The sequence below is a fragment of the Fundulus heteroclitus genome, chromosome 8 (genome assembly GCF_011125445.2).
Source record: "Fundulus heteroclitus isolate FHET01 chromosome 8, MU-UCD_Fhet_4.1, whole genome shotgun sequence".
Taxonomy (NCBI): Eukaryota; Metazoa; Chordata; class Actinopteri; order Cyprinodontiformes; family Fundulidae; genus Fundulus; species Fundulus heteroclitus.
Window position 1 is genome coordinate 22,898,604 of NC_046368.1, and position 15,724 is coordinate 22,914,327.

Consider the following 15,724-nt stretch of genomic DNA (forward strand, 5'->3'; position numbering starts at 1 on the left):
GAAATTCAGTCGCGGACGGACGCGCTTGAGCGGCGCGCGCTCGTCGACTTGCGAGCAAACAGTTATTGTGATAAAGCAACGATGAGAGGCTCCGACGGCAGGTTAGAAACGGGGGCAGCAGTTAATTAGTTCCATTGATCCTGAAGCCTGATGAACATAATGACAGGAGCAGTCTGACTCACTTCCTGCCCCCCCCTCCCCCTCGACTTGTCGTCGTCTGCGCCGTAATGATGGTAGCTGCAGATCGTAGAATATTAGTCCTCGCGCTTTCATGTTAATCTAAGCATTTCCTTCTATTATGGAGTGAGGATTGTCCTTTTTGCTTTTATGTCGATGACGTAATTTTGAGACATTCCTACTGCACACCAAGATCCACAAATAAACACCACTAGATTTGAATGCGAAGACACCCTCTACTGAAACACCAGCAGATGGCAGTGTTGTGCAAAGGCGTTGTGCAACGATAGCTAGGCTCTGGCTGTACAGTCATTGGTATCCGGTTCTGGCCTCAATCGCAACTATAAGATCAACATGGAAGCTACCGGTGGATTACCTGGATGGGTAAGTAGTGTTATTTGTTACTTGTGTGTGTTATAGTGGATTTTTTTCTTCAGAGAGACATGAGTTTACTTGGTCAGTTTACTTGTCTGGCTCTGCCAGACTAGCTGTGGCTGCACAACACTGCCATCTGCTGGTAGTTCAGTGGAGGGTGTCTTCGCATTCAAATCTAGTGGTATTTATTTGTGGATCTTGGTGTGCACTAGCCTTGTGAGACCATCCTGATCTCGCGAGCTTTCAAGGTTTCACTCGCAGATCAGTCTGGCTACTTTCCATTAAAGAAAATTTGGAGCCGTTCACCAAACGAACGTGCAATCAGCGTTGGCTTTGAGGCGGGTTGAGGTGTGACGCAACAAGAAGCGCGACAGTTCAGTCTAAAGAACATGGCGGCTTCAGCCGATGAAACTAGCGTTAGCGTGGCTATCGAGCAAGTTTTATCGGAATTACAGAGTATTTCTTTGCTAAGCTAAAGAGCAGGTAAAGCAGGTAAAGGCGCTCGTCGACGCTCGTAACAGAGCGACGACGAAGCATGTTGACGAGTACCTCATATGCTACGTTGATCTGATTGCTTTATTTGGCCCGTCTATCACCAACATAGGCCAATCAGCTAACCAGTATTTTCGCCCCTTCCCAAAATTACTTCAACGGAAGGTTTCCAGATGGATATGCGGAGCAAATCCATCTGGCGGAGTCAGGTAAGGTGTGCAGTAGGAATGTCTCAAAATTACGTCATCGTAAGGGAGAGAAAAAACAACCTGAATGACAACAGATTTGTTGTGTGGCACAGGCAGGGACGCACAAACCGGGCCTGTAACTCCATGCCTACTCAAGGTAGATCCTGTTTGTGAGAACTGAAAGCCGTCTTTGTATGTCTTGTGAAAATCCGTCACATGCGGCGCTTTCAGACGCACTGAATGCATCGGCCTAATAAAATAAGAATGCAGCACCAGGATGTTTGTAAAAACTGCAGCCCTGATCCACTTAAATCATAGAATAATAATCATATTTATTGTCATTGCAACATACATTCCAATGAAATTGGACCTGGAGAGCAACCTGGGGTTAAGGGTCTTGCTCAGGGAGTGAGCAGAATGGCAGTCTGTGGGAGTTGAACCCAGAACCTCCTGGACACAAGCGCAATGCTCTAACCGCTTGACCTCCCCTCCCATATTGTAACCAGTATTAGCTAACTTCTGTTGTGGCCGCAGCATTCTGCCTCCTAATGTCTCCAAAACAAAGTAAACGCCGCTGTTAATACACTGCGCTGTCCCATTTGACAAGCTTAAATCCTTTCCCAAATTTATTGTGATTTTGTTTTTGGGATTAACTAAACACAAAGTAGCACACACAATTTTATGTTTCATTTTTCTTTTTTTTTTGTGGATAGAAAAAAAAATCTAGTGTGACCTAAAATGACCGGCGTTGGCAAGGAGAGCATTAATCAGAGAAACAGCTTAGATGCCCATGCTAACTGTGACCTTAAACCTTAAATACACCATTACCCACAATGAAACGTGAAGGTTGCAGCGGGGAAGCGATGCTCAATTATATTTAGGTCTGGACTTTAACTGAACCATTCAGCATCAGGAATACACTCTGATCTGTATGCTTTTGGTTGCTGTTTCATATTCTTGCAACTTTACGATCATCTACTTGTGTGTTGGTCTATAACATCAAAAAAAAAAAGAAAAAAAAGAAGTAAAATAAGCTGAAGTTCGTGGTTCTGTTGTGACAAAATGCGATAACCATAGGGTATTAAAACACTCTGGCAAGACGCCGTCGCGGGATGTGAGAATAAAAGCGAACACATCAATGCGAAGCGGAAATGAGCTGAAATGAGCCTGCTTGCCAAACAGTCTTTATTCACGCATTCTGCAGCCGCAGACGGCTTCACGGATCAATCGGCACGCAGCCGTCTCTCCGCCGTGACCGTCGACAGATTGATCCGTCTCGGATGAGTCTGGTTCTGTCATCGTCAAATTTCTAAAAGTACTTCAGCTGGGAGATGATGATAGTCTCTTTTGGAGCACGATTTGAGGGGGAAAAAATATTTTCAGACTATATTGTATATTCATAATGTGGGAGATTCAAATGGAAATCTCTTCATTTACAGCACACGAAAATAAGCTAGCACCGATAAGGCGCTGCTAGCCGTCGCTCATCCCGGCACGCTTACTGACGACTGAGGACTCTTACCCTGATAGCTCGTTGTCTATGACCATCTTCTGCAGCCCGGAGGAAATGCTGCAGCTCGCCTCCGCAGGGGGGGAACCCACGGGCTCTGAGGGCGGCCCGGGTGTCATCTGGACACTGGACGGGTTAGACAGAGCCGTGCTCACCTCCCGGAGGATCCTGGGCAGAGGCCCCAGCTTCGAGGCCATGCTCTGCGAAGACAGACACAATTAAATAAGAGCTAGATGAACTATTTCTCCAGATCAGCGGGGATTAGGTATTAATTAGATTTTCGCCTTGCGTAGTTTTTTTTACACCACATTATTTCCCCCCCTGCACCGCGGTATCAACTAGCTTATTCAGACAACATGATTAATATTGTAATAGGGTGGCCAGCCTGATGGACTGCAGAACCATCCCGGCGGTGATTTCTAAATTATTGAAAGGGAGTGTTTGAAAGAGCATAACCAGCAGCCACCAGAACTGATGCGCACTTTGTAAATACTTCACGCTGCCCCCTCTTCTGTGCCCTCCTTATGTAACCAAATCATTAATTATCGATCGATTTGGAGTAAACATCCAAATGTAGTCAAAGCGAGATTCAAAGCCGGCGCGCTGAACACTTTAGACAACATCTGCAACATCTACACACACACGGATCTCCATCTTGGCAGATTTATAGATCAAATGTGTTTTTGGAAGCTAAAGTGTAGATAGAATGGATATGGAGTTCTGGATAGAAGTGTCTATTTCTTAATAATCTCTGGCTCTTAATGATTTATCTAACCGGGGCTATTTTTTCATGATAGACTGATTACATAACAACAACTACACTCTGAATATTCTGAATAAATGTCCTGAATTAAGATCAGAGAATCCACGCAGTTTTCCATCACTATCAACAAACTTACAGCATAAATGTGGTTGGTTGTTTGACCACTTTTTTTTTTTTTTTTTTGGCAGAATTGGTAGAGCCTATCCATACTTTTAATGACTAGTCAACATATTTTCATAATAGTTGAGGTCTTTTGGCTTTATCCAAAAACCAGTGTGGTTGTGTGTCTGGGAACGCCGTCTTATTTGCAAACCTAGTTGTGCGAAGATTTCTCTCGTCAGATATGTGTGGAATTTGCAAAGATCTGCAGGAAAAATCTTTTCTTTCCTTTTTTTTTTTAAAGGATTATATCCACTTGCTAGTCACAGCAAAAACAGCCCATGAATTCACAATGGTGCCATAATACAGCCACCACCATACTTGACAGCGCAGCATTCAAGTGTTACCTTGACTTCTCCAAACATGTTATTTTTACCGTGGCAAAAAGTTCAATCTTTGGCTCGTTCTCCTTTAGGCATTTCACTTTTCCATGTGGGCTATATTACATTTTAGTAAAACTTCCTGGTGGTTCTTCATTGATCAGTCGGTTCCTGGGTTGTTCTTGAACACCCGAAACATCTGGAGGGCACGGTTTGGGTCCGGGGATTGAAACCAGGACATAAATACTGTAATCGGGTGTTTCAACTCCACACTTGCCCTAAATGAATCAAAACTAGCTGTGAAATGAAAAGCAGGCTGACACCTAGCTTCTGGAACGACCCTAACCTCAACTCTATTGAACATTTGAGCGTTTGTTTAAAAGCAAGGTTCCTGTCAGGAAAGAAAACAATTTACATAAATTCTACAAATTCTGCCAAGAACAGTAGACATATCTCCAGCTAGCATTATGTCAAAAGGTATGCCGATTGGTGCCAAACGAGTTTAATTGAGATGCAGCTTAGTAATGCATATTTAATCAGATATAAGCGTGGGGTGGGTGCCGTGAGTACAGACAAACACAGACTTGAATTTTCACATTTCTCTGTTCTTTTATGTGTTTTACACATGGTTAAGGTATCAGACTGACAAGCTGACAGTGAAGGCTTCATTCACAGCTAACATAGTACCTGATCCATCTGGGAGACCACCTCAGACAGAAGCGAGTGCAGCGTTGAGAGCTCCCTGCCGAGGTCGATGTAGCCCTCAAAGCCGGCCGTGTTGGAGATTGTCTCAGGGTTTGAGATTTCCAGCAGGAAACGCTGCATATTGGACCACTCGTGCTCCAGGAACTGGTTCATGAAAGACATGTACTCCTCCTTGTTTCCAAATCTGAGGACGGACAGACACAAAACATGGAAAAGGAGGGGGAAAAAAATATCTTGAAAGATCCCTCAATGTTGTGCTGACGTGACGTGACTAAAGGTGTCCCCTTCACTCAAACAAACCCATCAGAGGGAACGCACTTGGTGAAGTTGGCCAGGTTCTGCGTGACCTTGGCAATGAGGGTGAGCGTGCGCGCCGTGCGGTCGTCGGGATACTCCTGCATGAGGTGGAAAAGCGAGGGCGACATGATGGCCGGACAGAGGAAGCGCAGGAACAGGGAGGCGCTGATCAGACGCTCGCTGATGTCCGGCCGGCCACGGCTGCTGCACTCTTGCCGCCACGATGCGAAGACCTCTTTCAATTCCCGCGGAAAAACACTGTGGCAAATCGAAAACGAGAGAAAAATTGCAGAAAAATAACACCGTTAAGTATGACTTAAGGTACAATTTAGGCCAATTTAACACACAAAGAACTTTGATCTCGCAATAAAACACGGGGAAGCAAAATGGTGAAGCGTGAGCATTAATATTGAGGCAATGCGCAGTCAAACACTAGGATTAGTGCATTTAGAAGCCCAAGCTAATTGTGTGGCATCATATCATTAAAATCCAAGCAGCCGATGGAGGAGCTGCAGCCCTCACCAGTACGAGTTGATGATTTTGCAGAAGGCCAGCTCACAGCACATCTTCAGGTTACTCTGGTGCTCTGACAGATCACCAGAGGAACACCTGGATGGATCCACCTCACAGTTTTCATCTGACTCATAGAGAGCCTTAATAAATTCACCTGAAGAAAAAAAAAACACAAAACATAAATGAGAGTGTACAAAGGAACATATGGAGTTTATACGTTTCCCTTCACTTGCAGGGTATCGTCAAAGAAACGGCAAAGTCGGGAACAGCTAAGCATACTTTTGAATGTTTCACACCGGATTAAAGCCGTACACCAGTCTCAAGGCTCTCGGTAAAAAAACGGGGCTAAATTATAATCAATCTGGAAAACCTAATTCCACTGTGGGAGCAGTCGGGGCCTCTTAGTTGCCCACCAAGCTGTTTATTGAAGACTGCTTCCCAGAAAATGTTTCCACAGTGAGACCGGGCGTTGGCTCTAAGGTTTTTTTTCTTGACAATCAATAGAATTTCCCTCATAAAATATGCGGGTGGTTTCTGCAACCAGATCATCAGTTTATTTCCACGCTTTGGAGAAGCAAACACCCCCAGGACTATCACATGAACAGCATTAGAGGATGCATGTGAAGTGTTTTTTTCTTTTTTTTTTTTTACAGGGTTATAGCTCATTGCAGATTGTTAGGTAAAGTTTGCATTTAAACCGTGGCCTAAAAAAAAACCAACTCCTGCACAGTCTCATTTTTCAATGTAGTGCCGAGATCTTAATCCAGTGTAAAAATAGACCTGATTCAGTCCTAAAATGGAATCCAACTTTAGTTTGGCAGCAGATTAAGAGACTGAGATCAGAAATCCTGAATAGCAAATAGTGTTCTGTCTCCCCCCCACCCCACACAATTCATGGGTCCAATTTCAACCGCTTACTGAGGCGGCGAACAACAAATACGTAGCAGTGACGCTAATTGACCACTTTTCTCTGAGTCAACCTTGAGACAGGCTCAAAGTTAAACAGAACAACTTTCTAGCTGCAAAACAAGCGACACAGCGAAGCACGCACGGCAAGCCCCGACGCCGGCGGCATGCAAAGATAACGGTGATGGGTGCCAGAGAGGATGCGTGCACCATTTGAAGATTAAACTCCTGCTGTGTACATCTCTAAATTAAAGCAGGCAGAAAAGCATACAGTGCATGTAAAGGGCTTGTTTTTTCAGAGCTGCGGATGGACAAACAAACTTGTTTCCACCTTATAGGCTAAGATGGCGCTCAACGCTGCGGATTAGTTTGTTCAAAATGTATCTGCTTAGAAGAAACGATGAGAGGAGAAACAGGCCTCCTCAGAGTCCTCTCTGCAATTTTGGATGACCTGCTTTTGGGTATTTTTCTAGCAGATCCTCCCCAGCTCAGTGAGTAGACAGCCATTTTGGTTTATCCCAGAGATGTTTAATTGGGTTTAAGTCCAGGGTCTGGCTGGCCCACTTAAGCAAATTCACAGATTGCTCCTCAAGCCACTTCTGCGTTATCTTGACCGTCGAAGGATGAATTGTCGCCTTGGTGTGAGAAGCAGAGCAGTCTGGAGCAGGTTCTCCTTAAAAAAAAACTCTCTATATTCGGCTGGTTTCACCACAGCCCGTTTGCGCAACAGCAGCCCGGTGCAGGGAAGAAAAACGACCCCACAGCGTGATCTGAGAGATCTGAGCAGCATAATTAATTTCAATGTCGGCGTCCTTAATTTTACTCTTCATTTGCATAATTGTTGGCTCAATGTTTGAAAGCGGGGTCTGGAAACGACTCGTTCACAATGCACAATCTTTTGCCCTGGAAAACACCGGCGGGGAGAGCTAACGAGGGCGGTCCATACCGCATCAGCAATGAGGGCAAACACAAAGCTAACCGCCAAATTGGGGGGGGGAACGATCGTCCTCATTTTCTTCGCCTTCAGATAACAAAAAAGATAAAAAGTTGAGCCGGTTATTTTCCCTTTTTTTTTTCCTCATCATCATTCTGTAATGTGAAAATGGGGCAATAGCTGTTGTCCCAAACCTTTTCTCCGCGCAATGAAAGATTATAGAAGGGAGAGATGATTACTATGGAGACACTTTTGCTGCAACCGTCAATTAACAGCAAACAAACAAAACAAAAAAAAAAGACAAATTTCCCGCTGTGAGGATGCAATCTCCTTAAAAGTTGGGCAAATTTGAGAGAAAAAAAAGGAGGAAAATGACAGAGCCATTGAAATCCTATTTGGTTAAACTGAGCCAGAAAACCCTTATTTGAATATGAATCACATGTAAGTATGTGTTCCATTGACTTGAAAGGCAGAACTTTCTTCCTCGATAACAACCTGTTTATATTATTTAAATGTCGATGGGCGGTTTGGGAAGAAATGCAAGCAAAAAACAAGCAAACAAAGAAGAAAAAAAAATACCATCACAACTGCTAAACTTCAGGACCTGGGACTTTAACTAAGTCTATGTGCTTCAGTCAGACAGGAACCCTCCAGGTGGGTCAATCGAAACATAAAAGATTGGTAAGTGGCGCTTCAGGCCCACTGTTCAGCACGCTGGAGGATTTGTAATAATGGCTTTTGGAAACCATGTGCTTGAAATCCTTGAAATATCAGGGTGGTTTAAAAACACAAACCAATGAATTCTGCTGAAGAAGTAAAAAAAAAAAATTGCCTTTCAGACGGGTAAAGACTCTCAACGTGACCAAATCAACACAGAAACTGTTCACAAGATGCAACGCGCTCAGACCCCAGACCTAGGTCACATTTAAAACCTGTATTGTGAGCACAACAGCTCGTCTACAGAGGTCGTGCTGAGAGGAGAGTGATAGATCCCTTGCTCCGTGAGTTCCAAACTTGTGAAATCGTATTAAAGAAAACTAAGTGATGACCTATTGCAAGAAGGGGGAGACAGTAACAGTGGTAAATATCCCTTCATGTAAGAAAGCATATTTCTCAACAAGAGACATCTTCGAGAGGCGAGGCAAAGCCTGGTCCATCACGGGGCAACACAGACACACAGGACAGAATGCACACACAGACTCATGGCCCAACGGGAATTTAGAGATACCAATTAACCAATTAACTGGTGGAGGAACCCAGAGTACTTGGACGAAACCCACGCAGGCATGCGGAGAACACGCAAACCCCGTGAACAAAGACCCCCAGGCCGGTATTTGAACCCAGGACCTTCTTGCTGCAAGGCAACAGTGGTAACGCCTGCCTCATCGGGCACGCCCTGACTGAATTAATGTAATTAAAATCTGTATTCTTCTATACTTTGTAACAAAATAGAGGTATTTTAAGGGTTTTCACACATCTTTACCGGAGGTGCCACTGACTCTGCCACTGCACTCGCATGCAGCAGACAAGATAAGCCTGAAGACTGAAGATCACCATCAGGTTTATTTATTAATCTTCCGTTTGAACCCTCCTGTGTCAGGTCCTCCCAATGATCCCCGGATCACTTACCGAGGGCGTCCTGCAGGTACTTCTGACCAACCAGCTTCAGGTACTCCTCAATGGCCTTGGTGGCTAGAGTGTTTTCCCTGAAGATGAGGTGCTCGTTCTCCCCACACCGGTCCACCTCCGACATCATCAGATCTGTAAGGAAGTCCTGCAAAAAGGGGAATAAAGGCGGTCAAGAATCGGGCTAATAAATACGGACTCCAAGCAGACGGGTTGGTTCACAGAACAGCTACTGATGCAGAAGTCGTAATGGTTGGCCCCTATGTGGTAAATGAAGATAAAACCCAAGTCTATGTCTGTTCATATGGACGTATGCTCGCTCACAGAAACAAAAGCAAGATTTCAGAGGCCACTCTATCTGTTTCGCACTCTGACAAATCTAGAGAGAAGTCAGTAGTAGGATTCTAATTGTGTCCTCCTTTTAGCTACTAACCGTTTATTTTTTTATTAATCGCGGACTGGATTTGTGCAGGTGCTTGTTTTTTTCACTGCTTGCTGTAAACCTTAAATGCGTGTGGAAATAAAGTTGATGAGTGTGATAATGAGCCTGCAGAGAGTTTAGGAGCGACACCGTTAAGCTGAAGACCAGGAGCGGGAAGCGACGAGCTGAGCGGTGTTATACGCTCCGTGGAGCTCAAGGGAGCTGCAGTCTGACAGCAATCCTCTGTAGGTTTCCCTAAAGGAACAACTCTTAACGTACCCTTGTCATGAAACACCGGTTCCTCTTAACATTTTGCAAGCGTTTGGAACTTTGGAAGATCTGGACCGCTTTTGCAAAGATTCAGAACGCAAGAGACGCATTAACATCCGTACCGGCGACAATTTCAGAAGTCCTTGTGGCGTGACGGATGAAACATATGAGAGACGTGGGAACCGCACGCACAGTGACAGACTCGTGCGCCGGCTGAGGAGCTTCTGTTGATTTCAGATGCAGAAACGGAGCCTTTGAACCCCTCCAGACTTTATTCTATACCAGAGACCAGGCAAGGATGTGAACAGAAGCTTGACTGACTGCAGTACAACCGCTGGTGGTGTCTTTTAAGACGGTTCGGTGTAAAAGAAAAAAAAGTTGCCGCGCATAGAGCTTTGGCCTTGGATACTTGGAATAGAGTTAGGGAATATTTTCTGAATTGAATCTATTTTACAAAAACTAACAGCTTTTAGACACTGGAAAATAGATTTTATATGAGGCAAAATAAAAAAAAGAACGAAAACCCCTCAGCAATTATGCAGCGAGCCACATTCACCATTTGAAAAGGGAAGGGAAAGACGAGCAGGTGGGTGTAGGAAAAAAAGGAGATAATTGATGAGATAAATCCAAACAGGTTGTCATCTATGAAGGCTAAAACGTTGGTGACGAACCAACGTTTTAGCCGGAGAGCGGCTGACACCTGTCCCCTGCGCAGCAAGGACCTGTTGACAACAACCATGGCAGAAATCACAGCCACCGTGAATTCTTCCCCCGCTTTAAACTTTGCTTCACCCTCCTGGCCGTCTTCGCTCTCAGGGACCTGCAGTTCGGTTGCCTGATGGCAGCAAACGAGAAGATCCCTAGAGAGGATCTGAGGAGTCACATCTCAAAGCCCTGTTCCTCCAGTGGCCAATTCCGGGTACGGCACTTTAAACGACCTCCTCAACTCCCCTCACTATTCTCCGCAGGGCCTTCTTGTCTTCCATCACAGCTGGAGTCCCGTGCTGAGAGGATGGCAGCTGGTGCTCACCGAGGACCGATAGTTTGCATCAGCGCTAACCAGCTGCCGGTACGTCCCCTGATGGAGGGAGCGCACGTGTCGTGAACGGGAGGAGAACCTGTTTTGATGCTACCTGTTGCGAAGACGTCAGCACGAGCCAGGTTAGTCTTGACATGTCTGTACTTGCCAGCTTTTGCAGGTGGAGATCTGCAGCGTTCTGTGGGGACGTCTCTTCCCTTCTACGCGGCAGAACACCTGGTCTGGGAAGATGGGGGGGGGGGGGGGTAGCCATGGGTGGCTCGTACTGGGGTGCTTTTGACACTAGTGAAGAATCTTAAAAGAATCCGCCCGCAGTGTCTCGGGAAAACGATTTACATTCCTTTAAATTTGAAGCTATTTAATGAAGTGGAAAGGATATGCTACAGGGGAATGCATTTATTTCTGAGCCAGGCTGACGCACAAGCTTCAACTAGCCTCTGAAGATGAAGGGTAATAGCAGATTTGTGTATGACCTAAAAGCAGACTGAAATGGGGTATTATTTGAGCGTTATAAGATATGGGTTCCATTTTGATGCATCACTCAGAAAGCTGCAATGATCAATCCACAGGAAAACATGGCAAATGGCTTTAAAGGGGAGCAACTAAAACTGTGCTCCACGTTTGTTTGTTTTTTTATGATTACTCTCTTATTTATTTATCTTTCTTGGAAAAGAAAAAAAATGCTGTCTAACTCGAAAAAGATCTCAAAAGCACTGGGTAAAGGAAAGAAAGAAAAAGTCAGTTGTGGGCAGAGGGAAATTGAGCCATCTGGGGATGAGTCATCCCTTGTTTAGATCCCTTTAACAAATTTCTGGGTGTACTCGCATGTAAGTCCCCTGGCAGCTTGTTAAACTTGGGAGCCAGTGTAGCGGGGAGGGAGAGAAGAGACAAGCGACAGATGTAAGGGGAGAATCAGAGAAGGAGAGGCAGAAGAGGGACGGCTTTTAAAAGAACACACGGGAAGGCAGGAAGACGGCGGGCGTCTCACAGAGACGTTTGCGTATACTTGCTGCAGAGGCCCTTTTTAGCTGAATAATCAAAGATGCACCACGGGGAGCCAATCATCTACTGATGTTCTGAGACGAGAGCCTTTCTGGTTATGCATCCGTCAGCCTCGCGCAAATACCGGCCCATAAAAAAAAGGAGTGTAAATGCATATAAATTAACAGAGAAGACAATCAAAGGTGTGAATATCAATAAGTTGAAGCGTAGTTCTTCAGCGTGTACATCCGTATGAGTCTGTTGCTGCTTTGCTTTTGCAGAAACAAGTGATACAGGAAACTTTGTCATAAAAAAGCGGTCACCACATTGAACCGAATGGTTACACTGTAATAACAATTTTTATTTTTTTTTATCATTGCAAAGTTTATGTTTGCACTAATCTACACTATGCATTCGTATTAGGTCTCCTTCACCCTGAAATTCTGAAATACAGTCCAGTGCAACCTGTCCTCTACATTGCTTTGGGCAAAATATATACAGTATGGTGGCTTGCTTTCTTCCTGCCACATTTCCACAAAGGAGAGACGTGGAGTGAACAGCGAACATAGCAGTGTTAGATTCTCTAAATTAAGCTGTGCAGCTCCTCCAGAGTTACTACGGGCCTCTTCGCTGCCTTGGCTATATATTTCTTTTTTCCATTTTTAGATGAAGAATCCTCTGTCAGATGTTCCAAGCTAGAAATATAACAAACCTGTGTGGAAATGAAAGAACAGCTGGACTTATACTGAGACTAATTTACACATAGATCGACTTTGTTTATTATGTTACCTCTGACAGCGACTGGTTGAGGTCAGTTTATTTAAAGGGTGTTAGAGTAAAAGAGTCCAGAAATATATATATTTTTAGAAGCTTCTCTAGCCCATGTACAATCTTGATATCTCGCTGTAACAGGACAAATAAAAATAACGCACCTCAATAAAACACCTTCCTGTTTAACTTTGGGGCGATAATTTGACCAGGGTGAGAAATGAAAACCGCGTGCTTGGGTTTAAAAATGGTACAATGAAGTTAGCAACAGTCTTCGCATAAACAAAGCAAACAACAACAGCGAACAAGACATCCGCGATGCAAACATTTGTTTTAGCTGCCAAAACACAGCAACACAAAACTGGAAGCTGTGTTTTTTTTTTTTTTTTTTGCAAGCTTTAAACATCACAATCAACATGTGAATTTTGCTCTTGAAGACATCCCATTGTGGAATCTGAATAGGAAACAATGAAGGCAATTTTGGGGGACATGTTATGGGTGCTGACCATGTTACTATGTTAGATTAGCTGAGTAAAAACGCTTTACAAGCTGGCCTCAAAGCCAGTACAGCTAAATGATCTGTGAATGCTTTTCAAAGCAGTCTATAATATTTCATCCTTTTGAAAGAGACAGTTTTCACTCTCATGTTTCATTGTTGTGTGTTATAAAAAAAAAACATGTGCTATACGCCAACATGCCGTTGCTTTGCCTTTAACAATTACAAAGTTGCAGCCGCAGAGCGTAGGCATATAGACAAAATCCTTGGAAATCAGCGACAGCAACAGGCGTCTGGCCTATAACATTTAAGACTGTGACGATAGATTCAGAGCAGAAGTCAAGACCATTTCTTTAAAAAAAAAAATAAAGTTCCTATTTTTCTGTTTTAACAACTAGTCAGTTTGCACCACCGGTATGACCCCTTAACAACTGTTCTTAAGATGAATCTTATCTAAAGTGGCCAAAATGCCAAAACAATCTTTGAAAACTCCCCTTCTTGTGTTATTACAAATGTACTACAAGTTCATAGACGTTTGTGGAATAACCCAGGTAAGGTAAGACAAGTTTAATTGCTTCAGCTTTTGCGCAAGAGATAATCAAATGTAGATGACGATCCTTTTTTTAAAAAGACCCCGGAAAAAAACAAACCAAAAAAAAAAACAAAAACAGACTAATTGGGAGCTGTGAGTGGGATGTTAACTCAGTTGAAATCAGATAATAACTCTGTTGAAAATCTAAGAGGTGTTGATGGAATCTGGTGCTACTCTTGCCCTTTAAAGTCATGCTAAATGCTACTAGAGAGCACTCTGCTAGAACGTCTTAGCCTCACTGAGATTCCTATCATGTTTTAAAGTGAACAAGACGTCATCCCAGGTTCGATGTTTCCTCTAACTTCCACCCTACTGTGGATTCATGCCTTCCTCCCCTCCTTTGTCTTCCCCACTTCCTTCAGCAGCCGCTAAATAGTGGCAAAGTCTGGTCTGATTAGGACGGACGGCTGCGTAAGGCGGAGATGGAAAGACCCTGACGATGAGGACGCTAAGGAAGGCAAATTAAGAGCAATAAATTCTGTCGCTAGTCTGAAACAAAAATTAGACTCAATGGCATCTTCTAATCTTGTGATGAATCTAGGTGCCTGCTTCAGTCAGTGCATGGCTGTCGGGTGGGTGAAGTCACACTCCAATCAACTAGTATATATATATATATATATATATATATATATATATATATATATATATATATATATATATATATATATATATATGTTTTTTTTCCACTGTTGTTTTAAACATGTGTAGCAGGACCATGAATAAATAAATAGTTGAATTAGCTCCCACTAACCTGAAATACCTGAAGAATCGTTTGGGCCTGAACTTGTTTCGAATTTTCATACATTTAAAAAAATATCACGTTACGTGTTTGGTTTTAATGGGGAAAGTCCTAAGCTTTGATTTTGAGGTAAACACATAAATCCAAAGAATAATTTAGTGTTAATACAATAATTTCATTTGCAGAACCCCTATTTTTTTTTAACAAGACTAACATGGAGCATGTGAAATGAAACCTTTTGCTGAATTCACAGCAGCACGTTTTTCGGACCATCCTGTAAGAAGCTCAGTCTAACTCGGACCGGATGGAGAACATTTACGAACAACGGTTTTCCAGTCTTGCCACAGATTCTCAGTTGGAGGTCTGAACATGCGCAGGTACATGCTACCACATCCCTGTGCTTTGATCTAAACCCCTCCATCATAATAGCGCTGATTGTATGTTTTGGGAGTTTATCCTGCCGGAAGGTGAGCCTCTGCCTCAGTCTCCAGTATGTGCAGGCTCTGAAAAACCTTCTTGAAGGATTTGTTTGTATTCATCATCTCTATCACCACCATGAGGCTGCAACCCCCATGTTCCACCATTTGAACTGAGTAGTTTTCCTCTCCTCCGCATACAGCGTTTTGCTCTTGTGGCAAAAAGTTCTGTTTTGTTCTAATCTGACCAGAGGACCATTTTTCAGATGTCTGCTGTGTCCCCAAACGCCTTGCAAGCAACTTCTAAAAGAGACTTTCTTTGAACAAAACCACTCTGCTGTAAAGGCCATACGTGTGGAGTGCACCACTGATAGTTTTCCCCACACCAGACTCCCCTACCTGAGACGTGGACGTCTGTAGCTTCTTACAATGACGTGTTTTGGCGTGTCTCTGTAATTGATGCTCACCTGCCCTTCTCCTTCCGTTTGATGATGGATCACCTCCTTTTCAAAGTTTAATATGTATAATTTCCATAACTGTTTCCTCCCGCTTAGCAATAATTCCCTATTTTATATTAGTCTACAATAAAATCCACTGAAATGTCTGGTTATGACCTGACAAAATTCAATCTTTTAAAACAAGCATCTATATTTGAAGAGTGCTCGCCGTGTGGCTTGGTTCAGTAAACAAGGCTTTTTTGACCATTGAGGTACTCTTGGGCTAAATCACAGTGCTCCTAGATTTGGCTTTTGATCCATCAGACTCCGTCATTTATCTACTGTCGCTTCCATCCAAAGTTGCATATGATGAAATGCCCAAGATATTGCTGTATAAATGTTGTTTCCAGTTTGACCGTACAGAAACCCTTGTGTCCAAAAAGCCAAAGCAATTACGTTTCCAACAGAGACCGGAGAACCGCCCTGTTCCCTCGCGTCGTCCTTTAGTGTTTCTTCTGATGCACACGGTCCTGCAGACCGAGCCCCCCCTTCCCCCCACCACCCAGCTTCAGGGCTAATGAGGAGAAGTAGAACACACTC

At 43.7% G+C, this 15,724-nt stretch overlaps 1 protein-coding gene across 10 annotated transcripts in view; it reads right to left on the bottom strand.

Moving 5' to 3' along the window:
- Nucleotides 1–15,724, bottom strand: part of dab2ipb (DAB2 interacting protein b) — a 238,381-nt gene that overhangs the window by 17,247 nt on the left and 205,410 nt on the right. For all 10 annotated transcript variants that reach the window (XM_036140370.1, XM_012866171.3, XM_036140369.1 and 7 more), the window contains 5 exons: nt 8,969–9,113; nt 5,509–5,653; nt 5,008–5,244; nt 4,672–4,873; nt 2,755–2,942 (listed from right to left, as the gene is read on the bottom strand). In XM_036140370.1, coding sequence (XP_035996263.1) covers nt 2,755–2,942; nt 4,672–4,873; nt 5,008–5,244; nt 5,509–5,653; nt 8,969–9,113 — 917 coding nt within the window. The remainder of the gene's footprint in view (nt 1–2,754; nt 2,943–4,671; nt 4,874–5,007; nt 5,245–5,508; nt 5,654–8,968; nt 9,114–15,724) is intronic.